The sequence below is a fragment of the Lagenorhynchus albirostris genome, chromosome 15 (assembly GCF_949774975.1).
Source record: "Lagenorhynchus albirostris chromosome 15, mLagAlb1.1, whole genome shotgun sequence".
Lineage (NCBI taxonomy): Eukaryota > Metazoa > Chordata > Mammalia > Artiodactyla > Delphinidae > Lagenorhynchus > Lagenorhynchus albirostris.
In genome coordinates, this window is record NC_083109.1 from 58,840,025 (window position 1) to 58,864,028 (window position 24,004).

At 48.8% G+C, this 24,004-nt stretch overlaps 1 protein-coding gene across 1 annotated transcript in view; it reads right to left on the reverse strand.

Moving 5' to 3' along the window:
- LOC132506262 (uncharacterized) overlaps positions 1-24,004 on the reverse strand; it is a 190,512-nt gene that overhangs the window by 146,131 nt on the left and 20,377 nt on the right. The window contains exons 2-9 of the mRNA XM_060124800.1: positions 17,574-17,645; positions 12,883-12,936; positions 11,215-11,375; positions 5,994-6,064; positions 4,038-4,203; positions 3,818-3,961; positions 2,978-3,149; positions 950-1,095 (exon numbers count right to left, since the gene is read on the reverse strand). Of these exons, the coding sequence (XP_059980783.1) occupies positions 950-1,095; positions 2,978-3,149; positions 3,818-3,961; positions 4,038-4,203; positions 5,994-6,064; positions 11,215-11,375; positions 12,883-12,936; positions 17,574-17,645 (986 nt within the window). The remainder of the gene's footprint in view (positions 1-949; positions 1,096-2,977; positions 3,150-3,817; positions 3,962-4,037; positions 4,204-5,993; positions 6,065-11,214; positions 11,376-12,882; positions 12,937-17,573; positions 17,646-24,004) is intronic.

The following is a 24,004-nucleotide window of genomic DNA, read 5'->3' on the forward strand; positions in this document are numbered from 1 at the left end:
TCTGTTCTCTCAGTGCCCATCAACAGCTAAAACCCTTGTACATTTGCAGTGGTTACCATCCATCTCCCCCACGCTGGATCTTAGGCTCTGGGAAAGCGGGGACTATTTCTGTCTCATTCGTCATAAGGGCACAGAGTAAGCCCCTCATCTTGCTGAACAAACCGAAGAGTTCACAGGCTAGGCAAGCCAGGGCCCTGCCAATAGGAACATTGTTCCTGTGATGTGGAAGGTCCCATCAGGAGGAGAACGTGGGAAGGCAGGCTCCACACGGAGCCCAGATGCATCATTTTCTTTCCCCAGGGAGGGCATTAAGCCTTCCTCAGGGCTCTCTTACAGGCAGGTGGAGGGCTCTGTCTCAGAACAAAACAGGCAGGGAGAAGGCACATCATCACAGCATGGCCTTGGTACTCTCAGAAACACTGTCATCAGTCACAAAGGAGGGAACCAGACAGATGTCTCAGAGACCTCTGAAACTCTGAGCTATGAGACCTTGACATAATGTCCACCCCTTGACTTTAAAGAGCTGGGAATTCCAAGGAAGGCCTGGGCCATGTGTTTTTGACTTGGTGGAAACTCCTCAATGCTGAGGCTTGGGTATGGCTGGAGATTTCCTGAGAGATCTCTAGGACAGGCCAGGTCCAGAAGGTTAGTCCATGAGCCCAAAAGGACCATTTGCCCAAAGACAGACAGAGGAGAAAAAGGCCTCCTCTAAGCTCATATCCAACCTGCACTAGGCCAAGGCTTGCACACACCAGCTAGATTTCTTCCCCTTCTTTGCCTTCACCACCAGGCGTAGTTGTGCAGTGCACAACCTACCCGACAGTACACAGCAATCCTGATACTGAACATCTGAGCAAGTAGACCGTAAAGGATCTGGTAGGAAGAGGAAGGTGTCCCAGGGAGCCAGGCCCCAGGCAGACTCTGGCCTGTGGCTGGAGAAGCCACTTACCTCGAAGCTTGTGGTCTGAGCCAGGCACAGCTTCCTCACTGATGCAGCCACCATGGCCACCGTAGCCTGGGACGGTGTCTCCTCCCATTCGTACAACAGGCTGCTTGGGGTTAAGTCTCCATCGTCTGGATCTGAGATGGGAAGTGCTGGCCAGGGATGACCGCATGGGGGACAAGCCAGAGTGAGTAGAAGGACCCCTGGGAGCCACCCCCTCACCCTGCCAATGCTTCCTTCAGCATGTTTCTGGCAACAGGTGAGGGGAACATGCATAAGGAAAATCATGGCAGTGTTACTGCTAACAGCAAAAGACGGGCAACAGCCTATGTGCCCATCAGTAAGGGATGGCCAAATAAGCTGACTCCAAAGCCCTCTTGGGACTGACAGAGAAAACATGAAATCTTCATCCATGCAATGGAGGGTTATTCAGCTGTGACACATGCTACAACATGCATGAACCTTGAAAACATTCTGGGAAGTGAAAGAAGCCAGTCATAAAAGGCCCCATACTGGGAACTTCCCTGGCAGTCCAATGGTTAAGACTCGGCGCTTCCACTGCAGGGGCCACAGGTTTGATACCTGGTCAGGGAACTAAGATCCCACATACCACACAGTGCGGCCAAAAATAAGAAAAAAAAAAGTCACATACTATATGATTCTATTTACATGAAATGTCCAGAATGGACTAATGAAGAGAGTAGATTCGTGGTTGCCAGGAGCTGAGGGAACAGGAGGTGACAGCAAATGGGTGCAAGGTTTCTTCTGGGGTGATGAAAACGTAGTAAAGTTGATTGTGATGACAGATGCACAACTCTGACTCTACTAGAAGCCACTGAATTGTTCACTTTACTTTTTTTTTCTTTTTCTGGCCACACCACACGGCTACGGGGATCTTAGTTCCCCAACCAGGGATCAAACCCAGGACCCCAGCAGTGAAAGCACCGGTTGTAACAACTGGACCACCAGGGAATTCCCTGAACTGTTCACTTTAAATAAATGAGTTGCACAGTATGTGAATTACATCTCAACTACAGCTGTTTAAAAAATGTATGTATGAAAAGGTCATTCCACTCAACGGGGAACCACCAGGTCCTGACACTAGATGTCCCAGTCACTGCCAGTGTCTGTGCCTGAGGGAGGGCTCAGGGGGCAGGTCAGCCTGGGATCTCAGCCTGGGCTCCGTGGAGCCAGAGGGAATGCTGGGAAGACCCAGGGCTTCAGTCCCCACCTGCTGGGTTCTCCCCAGGGTGGTGCAGGCAGGGAGTCTGTCCTCCGAGGCAAACATGATTCAACCCACCAGGGCTACAGAAAAGACCCCGGGGGTCCAAGTCCCAGCTCTCATTAGCTCTGTGACTTCAAACAAGTCATTTTATCTCTTGGAAACATTTTCCTTAAATGAAAAATGCAACTAATAATAACAGTAACTTCCTAATGGGGTCATGATGAGAATTAAATTAAATAAGCCCCATAAAGCCCTCAGCACAGATACTGGCCCACAGTAAATCCTTCCAAACTGTCGGCAGTAAGAACTAACTACCCTTATTTCATTATTCAGGGAAATAGCCATTTTTCCATCATGGAAAACAAAAACAAACAACTCTTTTCCTCAGATGCATGCCTTGCTTGTTTCTTTCTGTGCGAAATCATAGAAGGGATCCAAGCTCCAGGGGAGGCTACGTGTTGGCAGGAATTTTCCAGAAAATCAGGAAACCTGAGTCAGTTTGCCCCCAAAATGGTCAGGTTGAAAGGTCATCAGATGTAAGGTGGATTCTCCCACAAAAGCTGGGAACCAGAAGATTCCATCTCCACTGAGGACCACCCAGGGAGGAGGCCAAGACCAAGCCTGGACCATGTGAGCCGAGAGAAACTTCTAGAAAGAGAGGCTCACTCTCCTGACGATGGCCACTTTCAGAAACAGTTCAAGAGTGTCCAGACAGGGACAGAGGGATGGAGCCTAGGCTTGCTTGAGCCCCTCTGGCCAGGGGAGGCTGTGAGGCTCAACTAAGGGTCCCTGTACCCACCCTCATTCACCTGCGACAGCCGGGTCCTGGGGCATCTCATACAGCAGGGTGAGCGAGGAAAGGGTCCGCATCTGCACAGCACTCGCCTCCCCGGAGAGGGGCCCCACGGTGTCCAGCTCCACGCAGGACGCCTCCCCCAGCACTCCGGCCTGGAAACTCTGGACACAGGTCAGGCGGAAGGCCTCCTGGACCGTGGGGGGAAGAGGCGGAGGCTCAGGCCAGGCCTTGGCAGTGAGGGAACCCCCCCCGGGGCCCCTGAAACCGGCAGCAAGGGCCAAGGCTGCGGGGGAGCCCGCTGCGGGGGAGCCCTCTGGGGGCTACCTTGGAGCTTCAGCACCCCCCTCCCCATAGAGAGAGGTGGAAGGCCAAGAAAAGCAAGAACGTGCAGTAAGCAGTAACCCCAAGGAGAGGAACGATAAAGCCTCAGCTGGAAAATGAATAACAACACCAGAGTCTGCAGTCCTGCATCAGCCTCTAGATGCTGAGGCTTTGTCCAATCGTGTTAGCAGTGATCATCCCTTATCCTTATACAGTTGCTTACTATTTACACAACACTTTCACCTGCAGGGAGCTACGGGACCCAAGAGGAGGAGAGGGGAAGAGGAGGGGAGAAGAGGGGGTAGGGAGAGGGGTGGAGGGAGAGGAGGATGAGAGAAGAAGTGGGGGGAAGGGAAAGGACAGAAGCAGCGGGAGGGGAGCAGAGTGGTGGGCAGAAGGGCTGAGAGATGGAGGGGGGAAGGGGAGCAGAGAATAAAGAGAAAAGGGAAGGGGGCTAAGGAGGGAGGGGGGCTAAGGAGGGAGGAGGGGAAAGAAGGCGGCACTGCAAAGAGGATGGGAGGGTCTCGGGCACAGTACTCACCTCCGCAGCGGGCAGGGCCTGGGAGCGCAGGGAGGCGCGCACCCTGCGCAGGGAGCATCGCGCCAGGTCCTTGGTCTTGTGCAGCCTGGTTCCGCGTTGCTGGTACATGGTGGGACACCTGCCCAGGATATCCTCCTGGGCGAGCGGGGCCCAGTCAGCCCCCTGCTCCCCCCTCACTCGACCACCCACCCCCTCCAGGCTCGAACCTCACCTCCTCGACGGTCTGGGGGCTGCGGGTGCCCGGGCGACCCTGCAGGAGGCTCAGCACAGCGCGCTTCACGTTCAGCGTCCAGCGCGGCTCGGGGTGGCCAGGACACAGGCGTGCCACGCGCCCTGCCTGCAGGACGAAGCGCAGCGGCACGCGGCCCAGAGCGGCACTGCGCGGGGACCAGGCGTCAGGGGGACCCCTCCAAGGTCCCAGGCCACCTCTTCCGCAACAGGGCCAGAACATCCCTGACCCTCCTGCGCACCACCCCATAGGTCAGTCCCATGGGAAGCACCCAGGTACCCCCATATCGCCCCAAATGGTCTCGCTTCCCCTCCTCAGCTCAGCTCTCCAGCTACTTCTCAAACAACACAGGAGGCAGCCAACTCTCTGCTCCAAGCTGCTCCCAACCTTGCGGCCACTTGGACGAAATGTACCTGTGTCAACCCAGCTTGAATAAGCAAAAAGCTGAGCTTCCAAGGGCACCCTGCATTGCAAAGCTTCTCATTCTCCCAGCTCACCAGGGAGGAAGCAGCCCCCACTCACGCTGTATATGAGGAAGCTTAAGGCTCAGAGTGCACAGCTGGGATTCTAACCCCGGGCAGGATGGCTCAGTCACAGGTCTCAGGAACCCTGAGCTGGAAGTGTCTGAGACTCCAGTACTGTACAGAGGAGGAAATGGGGTGGAGGGAGCTACTGGAGGCGATCACACAGCCAGTCTGCGAGGAGCTGGGACCAGAGTTCAGCCCAATACTCTCTTCCCGCCACCCCTAGCCTGACAACAAGGAGCCTGTGTCTGGTATGGCCCGGTGAGGGAGGCTATGGGGCAGGTCGGGGGTGAGGGCTGGGGGAGTGCCCACCTTTGCGGACAGTGGATGGAGGTAGAAGAGAGAGGTGCCCCACGATAAAGGGGAAACTGCTAAAACCCCAAACCCCATCAGCTAGCCAGCAAGCATAATCTTGAGGGATAAAAGTGGCCCTATTGAATCTCCCAGGGGAGGCTACCGCCCCCTCTCCAGCTCCCAGTGGAGTCTGGGGCCCCCCACCCTACCCCCACTGGAGGCAGCCCCCAGGGCCTCAGGCTAGAGAAATGCTAATGGCGCCCGCCCCTTCCAGAATAGCTAGTGTCAGTCTGGTCTCTCAGGAGCTGACAGCCCTGCCCACTCGCATTTCTGATGAGGCGTCCAGGGACAATAGCCCAGGCTGTCCCCTCCGAGAAGACCACCCTAAGCTTTTCAGTAGGGCTCCATCTGCCCCCACAGCGGCATCCCCCATGCCTGTATGCCCACACAAAGGCTTTATTTTTTTAACAAATGAATTTGCAATAAAAAAGGAAGAGGAATCTGTGGAGATGGGCTTGTCCTCAGGCTGGTGGCTGGACTGAGCTTTGAGGCCACTGAAGCCGCTGCCGGGAGCCCTGGGAAACACAGCCCAGGGAGAATTCCAGGCTTGGCTGGGTCACAAAGGGGAGCTTGGCTTGGGAAGGGAGAAGCTATGGGTCTCCAGGAAAACCCCCATCTTAGCGGCGGTGGGGAAGGAGAAGGGCAGACCTCAATGGGTGCCCAGTGTCTTCCAGAATGTTCTTAAGGATGAAGGCCAGAGGGTGCTGGGCAGACACAAAATCTGGACACGCTGGGCGTGACAGCCAGGAAAATATGGGGCGAGTTCCTTCCACCAGATGAGGGAAGGCCGCCTGAGGCAATGTGGACTCATTCAAGGCTCCCACATCACGACAGCTCACAATGGTCCTCATCAATGGTCTGGTCTGGGAGTTTACACGGTCGAAACAAAGGTGGAACCCTCTTTGAACTTCAGTCCGAGACAGCCTCTTTCTGCTGCAGCAGGGTCACCCGAATCGGGTTCTTCCAATATAATTTGGTGCACCCAGTGCCCGGCGGCCGTTGAAAGAGGGAGCAGCGCTCACATATCTAGCCCCATCAGGAGCAAGGCCCAGCGTCTTACCTCAAACTCTCTGACTCCTTCAGAACTTCCACCTTGGACCCCAGGATGGATGTCACCTGGAAGTGTTGGAGCTGAAGCAGAAAGCACGGAGAGCTGGTGACCTCTCCTGGGGAATTCCAGGCCCGCACCAGCACCGGCACCACCTAAAGTAGTTCTGGGACCCAGCATGACCCATGTGGAGGGTTAGGCAGAGAGATCCATCCCTTGAGCGGAAGAGTCTAGTGTCGGGCTGGTAGATGCCGAATGTCTCTAGGGATAAATAATTTAAATAGCCAGGCACCTCTGCTCCCCACTCAATGTACAGAAAGTTCTCATTAGCTTCTCGTTTTGCCCCAAAAGGCCCTGGAACTTTGAGTGAGAGATTCATACGGCTCCACGGTATAAACAAAACTAAGTTAGGATTGCAAAGCAAACCAAAAAAAAAGCGTTGTCATCTTGAATAAAAGACTTGGATGTCCCAGTACCACCATGGGTGCACGTGTGTTTGGGAGGGTGAGTGTGTGTGTGTGTACTTATTGCAAAAGATGGGCTCTCTAAAGATGAATAAAATCACCCCTAAAACCTGCATCCCTAACCTGACTGGTTTCATTTTTTTTTTTAATTAGAGTATTTTGAGAGCAGTTTTAGGTTCATAGCAACATTGCGGGGAAGGTGCAGAGATTTCCCGTATACTCCCTGCCCCCAAATATGCACAGCCTCCCCATTATCAACATCCCCACCAGCGTGGAACATTTGTTACAACTGATGAACTTACACTGACACGTCATCATCACCCAGAGTCCGTAGTATACATATGGGTTCCTTGGTGTCACACATTCTATGGGTTTGGACAAATGTATGATGACACGTATCCACCGTTATAGTATCACATGGTTTCACTGCCCCATGATTTCACTTTTTCAAAGTAACTAGTCCTCATTCATCTTGTCTAAAACCTAATTCCCCTGTCTCCTCAACACCAGCTCCCCTCCCCCGACAGAGGGTCTGTCACCTCCCCAGTAACCCAGGCTTGAAATCTTAGGGTGAAATACAGTTCCACTTGACATTGAGATGTGGTACAGGACAATGAATCCCTCGGCCACATTACCAATACCGCTTATGTCTGACCACTTGCTTGAAAGCTATCCATGATAACTGTATTTTTAAAGCATATGTTTTAAAAGTTTAGTAGAGACAGGAGAGAGATTTTAAAAAAAAAAAAAAAAAACTACTGAACTTCACACTTTAAAAGGGTAAACTGGGGCTTCCCTGGTGGCGCAGTGGTTGAGAGTCTGCCTGCCGATGCAGGAGACATGGGTTCGTGCCCCGGTCCGGGAAGATCCCACATGCCGCGGAGCAGCTGGGCCCGTGAGCCATGGCCGCTGAGCCTGCGCGTCCGGAGCCTGTGCTCCGCAACGGGAGAGACCACAACAGTGAGAGGCCCGCGTACCGCAAAAAAAAAAAAAAAAAAAAAAAGGGTAAATTGGGATTTCCCTGGTGGTGCAGTGGTTAAGACTCCACACTCCCAATGCAGGGGGCCCGGGTTCTATCCCTGATCCAGGAACTAGATCCCACATGCATGCCGCTACTAAGAGTTCGCATGCCGCAACTAAGAGTTCGCATGCCGCAACTAAGGAGCCTGCGTGCCGCAACTAAGGAGACAGCAAGCCACAACTAAGGAGCCCTCAAGCCACAACTAAGGAGCTCACCTGCCACAACTAAGGAGCCCATGTGCTGCAACTAAGAAGTCAGAGAGCTGCAAATAAGGAGCCTGTGAGCCACAACTAAGGAGCTTGCCTGCCACAACTAAGACCCGACGCAACCAAATAAATACATAAATAAATAAATATGAAAAAAAGGTAAACTTTATAGGGTTTTTACAATAAAAAAATAAAAACTAATTTTTTAAAAGGGAATGAAGTCCTGGGGACTTCCCTGGCAGTCCAGCGGCCAAGACTCCATGCTCCCAATGCAGGGGCATGGGTTCGATCCCTGGTCGGGGAACTAAGATCCTACATACCGTGTGGTGTGGCCAAAAAATTTTTTAAAATAAAAATATACACTTTGAATTAAAATACAACACCAACATATTTTAAAAATAAAGGTGGGGGCGACTTCCCTGGTGGTCCAGTGGTTAAGACTCCACACTCCCAATTCAAGGGGCCCAGGTTCCGTCCCTGGTCGGGGAACTAGATCCCACATGCATGCTGCAACTAAGAGTTCACATGCCACAACGAAGAAGCCCGCATGCTGCAACAAAGACCCGGCGTGGCCAAAATAAATAAATAAATATTTTAAAAGAAACAAAGCTGGGAAGTATCATATTAAAAAAAAAGGGGGGGGGTAATGACGTTCTGCTACATGCTACAATGTGGATGAACCTTGAAGACCTTATAAAAGGTGAAAGAAGCCAGACACAAAAGGTCACAGGTTGATCGTGAGTTGTTTGTGATAAGTGACTGCACTTACATGAGACACCTGGAATCGGCAAATTCATAGGGACAGAAAGTAGAATAGAGGTTATCAGGGGCTGTGAGAAGGAGAAAAGGGGAGTTAGTGTTTAAGGGGTACAGTGCTTCTGTTTAGGATGATGAAATGTTCTGGATACGGAGAGTGGTGATGGTTACACAACATTAGGAATATACTTATTGCTCCTGAATTGTACACTTGAAATGGTTAAAATGGTAAAGTTTATGTTATGTACATTTTACCCCAATAAAAAAAAATTTTTTTTAATCAAAATAAAAAGCAGCCAGGCACAAAAGAGAACATCCTGTATGATTCCATTAAAGAGAAGTTCAGGGACTTGCCGGGTGGTCCAGTGAGTAGGACTCTGAGCTCCCAATGCCGGGGGCCCAGGTTCGATCCCTGGTCGGGGAACTGGATCACACGTGCCATAACTAAGAAGCCTGCATGCTGCAACTAAGAGTCCACATGCCGTAACTAAGAAGCCCACATGCCGCAATTAAGACCCGGTCGCAGCCTAAATAAATAAATAAATATTTAAAGAGAAGTTCAAAGGCAGGCAAAACTAATCTATGGTGCTAGAACTCAGGAGAGCCTTTGGCAGAAGTGACTGGAAGAGAGAATGAGGGCGGTTATGGGGGTTTCGTGATCTGGGGGTGGCTACAGAGGAGTGTTTAATCAGTGAAATTCATTGTTCTCAATACTTATTTTCACCCTTTTCCCTCAAAAATATATTTAATTGATTGCATCCTGAGTGGCTGTAAATTTTCCATTTATGCCACAAATAGATTTTTTTGTTTTTTGTTTTCGCTGCACCACGTGGCTTGTGGGATCTTAATACCCCGACCAGGGATTGGACCCCTGCTCCCTGCAGTGGAAGCGCGGAGTTCTAACCACTGGACTGCCAGGGAAGTCCCTGTGCCACAAATCTTTGAAATGAGCCAATTCTTTCTACCCTTGCCAACATTAGACATTATCAATTTTATTAATGCTAAAAACAAAGCAAACAAGCAATTAAAACTGCAGTACACAATTTGCCTCGTGAAAACTGGCCCTGCAGAAAAAACAACTACTAGTGTTTTGATAGACATTAAAGGACAGCAAAGACTAGTAAAGTAGCAGCTCTGACCAGGACTAACATTTTGGATAGTTTAAGAATTCAGAGGCAGCTCAGAGCCACCCCATAAAAGACCCCATCCGGAGGTCTACATGAAACATAACAAAAGAGTTTGGGGTTTGTTTTTTGTTTGTTTGTTTGTTTGCCATGAGCTGCCGGCTTGCAGGATCTTAGTTCCCCAACCAGCCCTGGCAATGAAAGCACCAAGTCCTAACCACTGGACAGCCAGGGAATCCCCCAAAGCAGTTTTGAGAAACTCTTGTCAGCAAGTGCTCCAGCCAGTTCAAAAACGCTTCCCAAGTAGGACATAAGACTTTAATGAAAACTAAGAGACCATTTAGGCAGGGTGGGAGGGTTTGTCCAGGAAACACATGAGAGTCATCACAAAGGGGACAGAGAAGAATGGGCAGGCATTTCCACTTGTAAGAACATGGAGGAGCTTCAGGAAAATCTTGATGAAAAAGAAACCTACAACCACCAAGAGAATCTAGCTCATAATTCCACCTTGACTGAAGCCAGTACTAACACCACCACTGCCCAGTATAGGCATACTTCGTTTTATCGTGCTTCCCAGATATTGCTTTTTTTTTTTTTTTTTTTGCGGCACGCGGGCCTCTCACTGTTGTGGCCTCTCCCGTTGTGGAGCACAGGCTCCAGACACGCAGGCTCAGCGGCCATGGCTCACGGGCTTAGCCGCTCCACGGCATGTGGGATCTTCCCGGACTGGGGCACGAACCCGTGTCCCCTGCATTGGCAGGTGGACTCTCAACCACTGCGCCACCAGGGAAGCCCAATATTGCATTTTTTATTGTACAAACTGAAGGTTGCATCAAGCAAATCTATCAACACAATTTTTCCAAGAACATTTGCTCATTTTGTCTCTGTGTCACATTTTAGTAATTTTAAAAAGATTTCAAACTTTTTCATTATTATTTTGTTAGCATGAGCTGTGTAAGTGATCTTTAATGTTACTATTAGATAGTACAACTCACTGATGGCTCAGATGATAATTAGCATTTTTTAGCAATAAGATACTTTTTATTTAAGGCATGTACTTTCTTTAGACATCATGCTATTGCATACTTAACAGACTACAGTATAGTGTGAACATAGCTTTGATATGCACTGGGAAACCAAAAAACTTGTGTAACTTGCCTTATTTCAATATTTGCTTCGTTTCAGTGGCCTGGAACCGAACCTGTAATATCTCCAAGGTATGCCTATGCAAAGGAACCCAGGGGAGGCCTGGAGGCCCCAACCAGGTCTTCGGCGTCCACCCTAGTCTGCTCCTTTGTCTACAAGACCTTAACTTGCTCTGACTTTGCTCACCCCTGGGACTTGCAGCTTCCCCAGCTGTGACTCTCAGTCCTCCCAAGGACACAGCCTGTCCCCATCCTGTGGCTCTACTTGCTCCAAGAAATACCCTTCACTCCTTCTTTAACCCCCGCTCCTCCCCCCACTGGACCTACCATGGTACCTCCTCCAACCGAAATGACACCACGTTCCCATGTTACTCTAGATCCCCCAGTCGCTGAATTTGAGATTCCTCAGAAAGCTCCTCTCCATTTATCAGGCAAATGGGAAATTTCAGGGGACTGTGGCTTCCCCTTGGCCATCCCCCATGTCAACGTGACCTCCTGGTTACCCAAAGATACTCACCCGTAAAGCCATCTGGCAGGGGCCAAGCACATCAAGGGTGACCAAGCCTTGGAGACCAAGGCCACTCCCTTCCTCCTGGGCCCCCTGCAGGCTGGTGCTGGTGTTGGTGGAAAAGTGATAGGTGTATCTGGTGCCCAGGGGGAGGTGGGGATCAGCTGAACCTGGAGGGCAGAGGACGCAGTGTCACCTTGACAATCCAAAACCTTTTGAGACTCAACTCCACCTGGACTACTTAGCCATCCTCACTGCCACCTCCCTCTCTCCTTTGGTCTATGAGCTGCCTGCTCCCAGCTCAGGGGAAGGCTGGGTGGCTGCAGACCCCAAGAGAGTGAAGGAGAAAATAAAGATAATAACAATAAGTGCTTAATAAATGTTACCCAGTGTTTCATGTTCTAGGCCCTCTTCTAAGAGCTTTACACACATCAGGGTTTTTCAGCCTCGGCAGTATTAATATTTTGGGCCGTGTAATTCTGTTGTGCACTGTAGGATGTTTAGCAACATCTCCAGCCTCTACCCACTGGATGCCAGTAGCACACCCCAGCTGTGACGAGCAAAAATGTCTCCAGAATTTGCAAAATGTCCCTGGGAGATACAATCATCCTTGTTGAGAACCACTGATCTATTTTATATTAACTTATGGAAGCCTCATAACAACTCTGAGGTGGGCACTCTTATTTTCTCCATTTTACAGAGTTGGAAACCAAGGCTAAGAGAGGTTAACTAACTTACCCAAGGTTGCACAGCTGAGATCCAAACCTTGGCAGTCTGATTCCTCACCTACTGCCTTGGTGGTTATCAGTGGGGGCAGGAGGTGGGTTGGAGAGATTATCCTGATCTTTACAGAAAACAGAGCTGTAGGGCTGGACAGTCTGGAGGTATTGGGGAGGTGAAGTAGGTGCTCTGGGGAAGATCAGATCTAGGGAGCAGTCTTCCTTCCTTCCTTCCTGCCTTCCTTCCTTCCTCCCTCCCTCCCTCCCTCCCCTCCCTCCTTCCCTTCATTTTTTTAATTGAAATCTAGTTGATTTACAATGTGCCAATCTCTGCTGTACAGCAAAGTGACTTGGTTATACACATACAGACATTTTTACATATTCTTTTCCATTATGGTTTATCAGCGTCTATGATTCTTGAACCTTCTATTTAGACCAGCGGACCAATTGCAAAACACTGTTAAATTACTAATTATGACACCTCACCCTTTTCCTGGGCTTGGAATTGAATTAACATATTCATGTTAATTTCTTTGTGCTCAAATATAACCACATCTCACACATTCCCAAAACGCTTCTTTCCAAACAATTTGCCCCAGGTTTCTCTAATCTACTCTACCCCGAGATGCAAACAGAATCACTTGGCTGAATCTTTTACTCCACCTGGAGACCACAAGGTATGAGGAAAAAGCCCAGGGGCCTTAGGGCTGGGATGGCTTAAGGCCATTTTAAGCTGAGGGTGCTATTTGCTTCTCTAAATGCTGGTGACTTGGTGGCCTTTGCAGAACGGGTCTTGCTCCTCCCAAATGGCCTCCCTGGGAATGTGGCCAAGGCCCTCTGGGGTTGTCCCTAATCACACCTGGCAGTGGTCAGCTTCGCCTCCCCAACCACCTACCGGCCCTGTCTCAGGTTCAGGGTCACCAGAAGTGTGATAAGGTCTCCGGAGAGACTTGCTCACCTGAGCATGAAGTCATGCAGGAGGCCGCCTGCTCCACCGGCGAGCCTGGAATTTCTGAAATCACAAATCAGATGGAAGCAGGGCAAGGCCAGGAGGAGGCATGCGACCGCCCCACCCCGTGGGCTGCTGACCTGCTCTTGAAAGAGGACATTTAAGGGTCCGGGGGCCAAGGGGACAAAAAGAGATAATTCCAGCTCTCCTCTCTCTCATGGGGCTGGGAGTGACTCCCTGCCCCGTCCCCACCCTGCTCTTCCCCATCTTGGGCACTGGCATCACCGTCACCCCATTGCTAGAGCTGGTACCTGGGAGTCGTGTGTGCTTCCCCTCTTTTCCCTTATCATCACCCCAAGTCCCATGTGCCAGCAAGTGGTGCCAATTCCATCAGGCCTCCCTCCCTCCCTCCATCCATCCCCCCCTCCCTCCACCTACCCATCCATCCCCCCTCTATTCATCCCTCCCTCCCTCCCTCCATCCCCCCTCCCTCCACCTACCCATCCATCCCCCCTCTATTCATCCCTCCCTCCCTCCCTCCATCCCCCCTCCCTCCATCCCCCCTCCCTCCACCTACCCATCCATCCCCCCTCTATTCATCCCTCCCTCCCTCCCTCCATCCATCCCCCCTCTATTCATTCCTCTCTCTCTCCATCCACCCCTCCCTCCCTCCCTCCATCTACCCATCCATCCCCCCTCTATTCATTCCTCCCTCCCTCCCTCCCTCCACCTACCCATCCATCCCCCCTCTATTCATTCCTCCCTCCCTCCATCCATCTACCCCTCCCTCCCTCCCTCCATCCCCCCTCCCTCCCTCCCTCCATCCCCCTCCCTCCCTCCATCCCCCTCCCTCCCTCCATCCATCCCCCCTCTATTCATCCCTCCCTCCCTCCATCCATCCCCCCATTCATTCCTCCCTCCCCCCACCTACCCATCCATCCCCCCCTCTATTCATCCCTCCCTCCCTCCATCCATCCCCCCTATTCATTCCTCCCTCCCCCCACCTACCCATCCATCCCCCCCTCTATTCATTCCTCCCTCCCTCCATCCATCCCCCCTCTATTCATTCCTCCCTCCCTCCCTCCCTCCATGCCCCCCTCTATTCATTCCTCCCTCCCTCCATCCATCTACCCCTCCCTCCCTCCATCTACCCATCCATCCCCCCCTCTATTCATTCCTCCCTCCCTCCCTCCATCTACCCCTCTCTCCCTCCATCTACCCATCCATCCCCCCCTATTCATTCCTCCTTCCCTCCCTCCATCCATCTACCCCTCCCTCCCTCCATCTACCCATCCATCCCCCCCCTCTATTCATTCCTCCCTCCCTCCCTCCATCCTTCTCTCTCTCCATCTCCATCACCATCACTCTAGGCAAAGCCACATCTTCTCTCACCTAGACAACTGCAGCAGCCTCCTAATTATCCCCCATGTCTACGGTTCATCCCCCACAGTTAGTCATGTTTTAAAAGTCTAAATCCAGTCACATCTCTCCCTGCTTAACAGCCCCTAAGTCTCTCACCCCACCCACCCCAACCCATATGCACTCATAATAAAAGCCTTCCCATGAGAGCTGGCCTCTGTCTGCCCCTCTGGCCACATCTCACCCCCACTCCTGACCTCCAGCCATGCTGGTCCTTCTCCAGCTCAAGGCCTTTGCACATGCTGTTCCTTCTGGCCTCAACACTCTTCCACCTGCTCTCACATCCTAGGCTCCTTCAGGCCTCAGCATAAACATCTCTCCCCGGCGACTTCCCTGGTGGTCCAGTGGCTAAGACCCGCACTCCCAGTGCAGGGGGCCTGGGCTCGATCCCTGGTCAGGGAACTAAATCCCATATGCCACAACTAAAGATCCCACATGCCTCAACTAAAGATCCCACATGCCTCAACTAAGACACAGCACAGCCAAATCAGTCAATCAATCAATCAATAAAACATCTCTCCCTGACCTCACCTCTCAGTGGCTATCTCTGATACAGACCTGGTAGTCTATCTTAGCATCCTATTCTCTTCATAAGGCTTGTGAAACTTTAATGATTTCATTATTTTGGTCACCTTTGTCAAAATTGTATCCCCCAGCTCCTGATCCCCAGGACAGACTGGAATGATTAAATGAATGAATACAACTAACACTTGCACAGCAGTTACCGTGCGCCAAGCACTGTTCCAAGCAATTTATACATTAAACGCCTTCAATCTCCTGAGAGTCCCCTGAGGTAAGGGCAAGTATTACTCCCATTTTACAGATAAAGCCACTGAGGCATAGAGACTGAGAGCACACAGTTAGGAGGGGAGCCAGCATTTCAACCCAGGCACCCTGAGTCCACAGCCTTAACCACTACATTATCATGAAGGAATGAGTGAGTGAATAAAGGAACAGGTGAACCAACAGAGGCAAGACCCAGAGGCTACAGCAGTAAAGGACGGTTATCTAGTTTGGTTCCCCAGCAGATCTCGTAATACCTCATTTAGCCACCATCTAAGCTGCAGAACAACCAGAGTATGAACAGAACGGCCAGGGACCTCCTCAGGCTGCTGAGGACACTCTGCAGGGGATCCTCAGACCACCTGCCTGGGAAGGGTCAGCATCTCTCCATCTGCCTGTCCCAACGTCACCTGAAAGCCTCCCCCTTTCCACCTACTGTCAACTCCTCATCTGTCCTTCCTTCCAACCACACGCCTGGGCATTTCCTGGGCATCACCCATACCCTTCCAGAACAGCCTTAGCCAGGGGTCCATCTGCAGGCATTTTCATACAATGACGTTCCAATAACACCATTTCTATCCTCAAAACCACCCCACTGTGCCTCAACTGGTAATCATTACATATACCACCCTGTTTAATCCCTTAAGAAAAACACACTTGCCCAGAATGGGGGGAAAGTGCATTTTATACCATTCCATTTAAACCCTTTGAAATAATAGAACATGTTAGGGTATTTGGCAGGGTTTTTTTCCCCCCCTGAATGTTTTGGCTCATCCAACAAAATGCTCTTTGCATTAAAGTAGAATATCAATGGCTAAAATCACATTTCAAAGACATTTCAGTCAATCAGTCTCCCTTTCAACTTTCTTTCAACTCTGATCACTTGGACCCGGGGCGTCAGATTGAACATGTGTGTGCATAATCTTTAAACTCCCAGTTGTGCACAGACCCAGCCTTCTGGCTTCTTTGCTCCACCGAACCTCTACATCTGCTTTTCAGCCCTGCTATGCGAGGGCAGTGATGCCTACAAGCCCAGGTCCAACACGAGCTCCCAGGAGTAAAGTGTGTTCTCAGAGCGTTCTGCTCGAACCAAGTCTGTTTCCCCTCCATTTCTCAAGCACTTAAAAAGACATATCTAGGGCTTCCCTGGTGGCGCAGTGGTTGAGAATCCGCCTGCCGATGCAGGGGACACGGGTTCGTGCCCCGGTCTGGGAAGATCCCACATGCCGCGGAGCGGCTAGGCCCGTGAGCCATGGCCACTGAGCCTGCGCGTCCGGAGCCTGTGCTCTGCAACGGGAGAGGCCACAACAGTGAGAGGCCCGCACACCGCAAAAAAAAAAAAAAAGACATATCTAACGTTTAAAAAAGGTTTCAGAAAAACAAAGACCATTCGATGATCCTACTAAATAAATCAACCAAGAAGGGAAAAACAGTGAGCGCTGGGAGGTAATAAATCTTTCCATCACCTCTAGGGAGAGATCTGAAATGGATTGAAATTGATGTCATCTCATTTCAGAAATGAAATCAAGTCTCATTTCAGCTTTCTCAGATGTCAGTTGTGATCCCCGTTCATGTATATATCCAGCCAGCACAAGATTCACTAAACACCAGCTGTGTGAGAGGCAAATAGGTGAAAATACAGTGAGTAAAACAGCTGTGATCAGACCTGCACTGTCTGGGACAGTAGCCACCAGCCACATTTCACATGTGGCTGGTGTTATGAAGAAACCTTTAATTAAATTTAAATTAAAAACTGTGCTCAAGTCAGTTATTGGAAAATTTTAAGTATGTTTGAAACAACTTAGTATACAAAAGTACTTTTTCAACTTGAAATTTTAAGAAATCTAAAAAGAGATCAAGTATTTGCAATGAAAATTTGGCATCCAAATTGAAATATGTTCTAAGTATAAAGTACACACTGGGTTTCAAGGAACAGGAAATACATCTTGTTAATACTTTTTATATCGATTACATTTTCTAATGATATTTTAGATATATTGGGTTAAGTACAATAATTATTAAATTAATTTCATTTGCTTTTTTTTTTTACACTTTTTAAGTGTGGCTGCTTGAAAATTTTAAATTACATATTGGCTTGCATTGTATTTTTAATGGATAGCACTGTCCTGTACCCTCCTGCAGTAAATAGACAACAAATTAAAGTTCATTCCACATTGTTACCCTGCATCGGAGTATTAGTATCCCTGCAGACAGCTAAGCATCCCTGCACCCAGGCTCAGGAGCCTGGAAGTCAGCATTTCCTCACTCAGGATTTCAGATCTGGTCTCAGTTTCCAGAGGATGTTGGTGAAAGTTGGGAGTGAGAGATGAGGGATCCACCTGTAATCTCTCCCTCCTTTTCCCCATGAAATGCAAAACCAAGGGAGGCAGCAGAAGGACAGGTAAACATACATTTGGCTATAAAAACACTGTCCCCAGTGCATCTGGGCTGCCGCCGTTCCACCCCGGAAGGAATAGGATTGCAGCAGCTTTACTTACTCCCTGAAGTCGCGGCCGTCAGCACCCAGAGCAGGACCAGACCAAGGAGCCCCATGGACGCTGGCACTGCCGCTGGCCCGAGGGAGACACAGCCAGCCTCTCTCTCCAGAGCGGCTCAGAGCAGCCCAGAAAGGAACCTTCTTTCCCGAAGCGGAGGGCTCAGCTTCAATTCACACTCCCAGCACAGGAGTTGGGGATGGGAAGGGGCGGAGGTGGCTTCCAGGGCGAAGACCCAGCCAGTCAAGAGCCTCCAATAAAGTTCTCAGCACGGGGAGGGAGGGAGGGGCTTCTGACCAGTGAGGGGGAAAAATCCCTTTTCAGTCTAGGGGGAAAAAAAAAGGTTTGCCTCTTCAAGCCTTGGAAATGAAGCTCTCAGGGCAGAAGGCAACATAGCATGGTTTGCCTTTTTGTGTGTGTGGTCTAATAGATATAAAATTTACCATTTTAACCATTTTAAAGTGGCGATTTGGTGGCGTTGAATACATTCACAGCATTGTGCAACCGTCACCACTATCGAGTTCTGAGGTCTGATTTTGGGCTTGTCTTTCCCAGCACTCATGGTGGGCGAAGCAAAGAGAAGGGCCAGCCCAGCCTCGGAAACGGCCCTCAGCAGCTGAGGGGTGTTTCAATCCTTCAGGCCCAAGGCCTCCCTCCTGCACACATTAGGACCACCAGCAGAGAAGGGGCGCAAGTCCTCTGGGAGGCTGGGGGTCCTCTCACACGTGATACCAAGCCCCACATCTACCTGCACCCTTTGGTGTTTAGGCTCCAGGCAGCAGAGTTCCTCAGCCACCACCTCCGTCAGCCCCTGCAGGCCTCGTGGACCAGCCCCTCCTCTTATGTACCTGCTTCCCACAATAAGTGTGCTTTTTTATAAACCACTTTATAGAGATAATATATCACACAATTCTCCCATTTAAAATACACAATTCAATGGTTTTTAGTATATTCGCAGACTTGTGCAACCAACACCAGAACGAATTTTAGAACACTTTCATCACCGTAAGAGATAATCCCACCCCCCATAAGCAGTCATTCCTCATTCCTGTCACCCCAGTCCCTGGTCACCACTGCTCTGCTTTCTGTCTCCATGGATTTACCTCTTTGGGTCATTTCATAGAAATGGAATCATTCAATACGTGGCCTGTCGTGTCTGGCTTCTTTCAGTGAGACCATGCTTTCAAGGTTCAGCCATGCTGTAGTGTGTGTCAGTATTTCATTCCTTTTTATAGCTGAATATTGTGTCATCAAATGGATAAGCCACATTTGTTTGTTCGTTCATCCCTCAATTAACAGTGAGATGTAATTTTGTTAAAGTTAAATTAAGACCCACTTGACTGGTTGACACATCATGTCTTATGGAAATAATTAATTATGCTTTGTCTTTTTTTTTTTTTTTGGCCATGCCACATGGCTTGTGGGATCTTAGTTCCCTGACCAGGGATTGAACCCAGGCCCTTGGCATTGAAAGCACTGAGTCCTAACCACTGGACCACTGGGGAATTCCCTAATCAGGCTTTTAGACTTGGGCCATTTTCTTTTATATTTTGAAACCAGTAATTTCACCTTCCCATCCTCCAGCTCAAACATCTTCACTGGCTGAGCGCAGAAACCCCCATAGGGCTGAAGATTCAAACAGCCCTTCAGTTTACAGCTGCCTGGGGGCCCTCGATGTGTTCTGGGGGGCTACTAAATGCTTTGAGGAAAAGCAGAAAACTACATCTGACAGGGCTGGCCTGGAGGAGCTAAAATTCTTGAAGGGAAATGAGATGCACGTGCAAAAAAACAAGAAATGTACCAAGGAGAGCTCTGGTTAGAAAGGAATGGTTATTGTGTGGGGAGTCGCTGGGAGCAATTTACAAAGGAGAGATTTCCCCGGGACTTCAAAGAATAGATAGTAATGTTACTAGAAAACTGTATACTTGCAACTAGGAGAGAAATAAGTCCTGGAGACCTAATACACAGTACAGTGATTATAGACAACAAAATGGTATTGTAAGCATTGAACTTGCTAAGAAACTAGATTGAATTTTTCCCAACACTAGATGATAATTATATGATGCAAGAGAGGTGTTAGCTAATGCTACGATGGCAACCGTATTGCAATATAAATGTATCAAACTAATATGTTCGAGGCCTTAAACTCACATAATGTCATATGTCAAATATATCTCAATTAAAAAAAAACTGGGGGCTTCCCTGGTGGCGCAGTGGTTAAGAATCCGCCTGCCAACGCAGGAGACACAGGTTCGAGCCCTGGCCTGGGAAGATCCCACATGCCGCGGAGCAACTAAGCCCGTCCACCACAACTACCGAGCCTGCGCTCTAGAGCCTTTGAGTCACAGCTACTGAAGCCCTCGCACCTAGAGCCTGTGCTCCGCAACAAGAGAAGCCACCGCAATGAGAAGCCCGCGCACCACAACAAAGAGTAGCCCCTGCTCGTCGCAACTAGAGAAAGCCTGCACACAGCAACGAAGACCCAACACAGCCAAAAGTAAATAAATAAATAAATAAATAAATAAATAAATAAAGATTTATTCATTTATTTATTTAAAAAAAAAAAACCTGGGGGCTTCCATGGTGGCGCAGTGGTTGAGAGTCCGCCTCCCGATGCAGGGAACACGGGTTCGTGCCCCGGTCTGGGAGGATCCCACATACCGCGGAGCAGCTGGGCCCGTGAGCCACGGCCGCTGGGCCTGTGCGCCCGGAGCCTGTGCTTCGCAGCGGGAGGGGCCACAACAGTGAGAGGCTCGCGTACCACAAAAAAAAAAAAAAAAAAAAAAAAAACTGTACGGGTACAGGGCAAAGCACTCACTGAATATCAACTCATTCAGTCAAACCTCCCCACCTGCCCGCCCGCCCCCACTAACAACAATCTGCAAGGTTGAACTAGCAGCATCCCATTGTACAGACAAAGAAGAGACACAGAGAGGTTAAGTCACTTGCCCAAAGTCACACAGCTTGTGAGGATTTTAAACCCAGTGCTGCTCCAGAGTCCCTGTTCTTTTGACTTGGGCAGCTTCGCTCAACGGTTATCACTTCCTCCATCTCTTCCTCCTGGAGACTCTGGTCTCTGCCCACAAGTCTGGATTCCTTCTCCTTTCACAGTCAGGAATCTGAAAGAAAACTGTGCAACCTTCCATGTGGTGTTTCCCAGTTAATACAGCGACATCACAGTCTAGGCCTGGAAAATCAGAACCATGGTGGGGGGCGCCTCCCCCCAGGCCCTTCTCATGACCATCGGGGTCTGCCGATCTACCGGAGTTGACGGGGGTAGGGCTCCGGGCATCTCTGGCCTCCCTTCCCCGTGTCTGCCATTACTGGACAAAAATCTGATGCCCTGATAGGATGGAGCTCCGGGACTCGAGGACTTGATTCGCAATCAGATCCTCCTAGACAAGCCTTCCCACCTCTTCATCCTCCAACGAAAACTGGGTCCTGCTTCCTCCTTGAAAGAATTTGCAGGATTGGGTTGGCAGACAACTGGAGGCTGAGCTTCCACTTCTGAAGTAAGGCAGAGGATAAACTAAGGTCCATCACACCCAAGTCAGAGTTACCAAAAATAAGAAGACTTCTTTTAAACCATCAAAAGACGCTTGATTTTGCAGAGCTGCCGCGAGAGATACCCCATGGCAGAGAAGACCTGACCAGTAGGGGGCGCAGTGAGCTCTTCTTACATGGGTAGAGGATTTCACAAAAGATTTTGTCCTTACAGCCATATTTTGTAAGACCTTATTCTTCAGAGCAGTTTTAGGTTCACGGCAAAATTGACAGGAAGGCATAGAGATTTCCAAAATACCCCTTGCTCTCGTGCACGCACAGCCTCCCCCATGGTCAGCATCCCCCATCAGAATGGTATTGTACATTTGTTACCACTGATGAACCTACACTGACACATCATCGTCACCCCAAGTCCAGAGTTTACCTTAGAGTTCACCCTTGGTGTTGTACATTCTGTGGGTTTGGAGATATGTATGATGACATATATCTACCATTATAGTATCATACGGAGTATTTTCACTGCCCTAAAAATCCTCTGTAATCAGCCTCTGCATCCCTCCCTCCCCAAGTCCCTGGCAACCACTGATCTTTTTACTGCCTCTGTAGTCTTGCCTTTTCCAGAATGCCATATAATTGGAATCACACAGTACATAGCCTTCTCATATTGATGTCTTTCACGTAGCAATATGCATTTAGACTTCCTCCATGCCTTTTCATGGCTTGATAGCTCATTTCTCTTTAGAGCTGAATAATATTTCCTTGTCTGGATGTACCACAGTTTATTTCACCTACGGAGAGACATCTTGGTTGCTTCTAAATTTTGACAATTGTAGATAAAGATGCTATAAACATCCATGTGGAGATTTTTGTGTGGACATAAGTTTTCAATTCATCTGGGTAAATACTAAGGAGCACTATTGCTGGATCATGTGGTCAGAGTATAAGTAGTTTTGTAAGAAACCACTAAACCCTATTCTAAAGTAACTGTACGAGGAGTTGGCTGGTGGCCTAGTGTTTAGAATTCTGGGTTTTCAGTGCTGTGGCCTGGGTTCAATCCCTGGTCAGGGAACTGAGATCCTGAAAGCTGTGCGACTCGGCCACAAAAGACAAAAAACAAAGTAGTCTTACCATTTTGCATTCCTGTCAACAATGTATGAGAATTCCTGTTGTTCTCCATCCTCACCAGCATTTGATGTTGTCAGCTTCAGAGCCCAGCCACTTAAATGAGTATGCAGTGGTATTCATTGTTGTTTTAGTTTTCATTTCCCTGCTGACATATGATGTGGATCATCTTTTCATATGCTTATTTGCCATCTGTGTATCTTCCTTGGGGAAGTGTCTGTTAAGGTTTTTGGCCCATACTTTTTTTTTTTTTTAACATCTTTATTGGAGTTTAATGGCTTTATAATGGTGTGTTAGTTTCTGCTTTATAACAAAGTGAATCAGCCAGACATATACATATATCCCCATATCTCCTCCCTCTTGCGTCTTCCTCCCACCCACCCTATCCCACCCCCCTAGGTGATCACAAAGAATGGAGCTGATCCCCCTGTGCTATGCGGCTGCTTCCCACTAACTATTTTACATTTGGTAGTATTTATAAGTCCATGCCACTCTCTCACTTTGTCCCAGCTTACCCTTCTCCCTCCCAGTGTCCTCAAGTCCATTCACTACATCTGCGTCTTTATTCCTGTCCTGCCCCTAGGTTCTTCAAACCATTTTTTTTTCTTTTTTTAGATTCCATATGTATGTGTTAGCATATGGTATTTGTTTTTCTCTGACTTACTTCATTCTGTATGACAGACTCTAAGTCCATCCACCTCACTACAGATAACTCAATTTCATTTCTTTTTATGACTAATATTCCATTGTATATATGTGCCACATCTTCTTTATCCATTCATCTGTTGATGGACACTTAGGTTGCTTCCATGTCCTGGCTATTGTAAATAGTGCTGCAATGAATACTGTGGTACATGACTCTTTTTGAATTATGGTTTTCTCAGGGTATATGCCCAGTAGTGGGATTGCTGGGTCATATGGTAGTTCTATTTGTAGTTTTTTAAGGAACCTCCATACTGTTCTCCATAGTGGCTGTATCAATTTACATTCCCACCAACAGTGCAAGAGGGTTCCCTTTTCTCCACACCCTCTCTAGCATTTATTGTTTGTAGATTTTTGATTATGGCCATTCTGACTGGTGTGAGGTGATACCTCATTGTAGTTTTGATTTGCATTTCTCTAATGATTAGTGATGTTGAGCATCCTTTCATGCGTTTGTTGGCAATCTGTATATCTTCTTTGGAGAAATGTCTATTTAGGTCTTCTGCCCATTTTTGGATTGGGTTGTTTGTTTTTTTGATATTGAGCTGCTTGTAAATTTTGGAGGTTAATCCTTTGTCAGTTGCTTCATTTGTAAATATTTTCTCCCATTCTGAGGGTTGTCTTTTAGTCTTGTGTATGGTTCCTTTGCTGTGCAAAAGCTTTTAAGTTTCATTAGGTCCCATTAGTTTACTTTTGTTTTTATTTCCATTTCTCTAGGAGGTGGGTCAAAAAGGATCTTGCTGTGATTTATGTCAGAGTGTTCTGCCTATGTTTTCCTCTAAGAGTTTTATAGTGTCTGGCCTTACGTTTAGGTCTTTAATCCATTCTGAGTTTATTTTTGTGTATGGTGTTAGGGAGTGTTCTAATTTCATTCTTTTGCGTGTAGCTGTCCAGTTTTCCCAGTACCACTTATTGAAGAGGCTGTCATATCTCCATTGTATATTCTTGCCTCCTTTATCAAAAATAAGGTGACTGTATGTGCATGGGTTTATCTCTGGGCTTTCTATCCTGTTCCATTGATCTATATTTCTGTTTTTGTGCCAGTACCCTACTGTCTTGATTACTGTAGCTTTGTAGTATAGTCTGAAGGTCAGGCGCCTGATTCC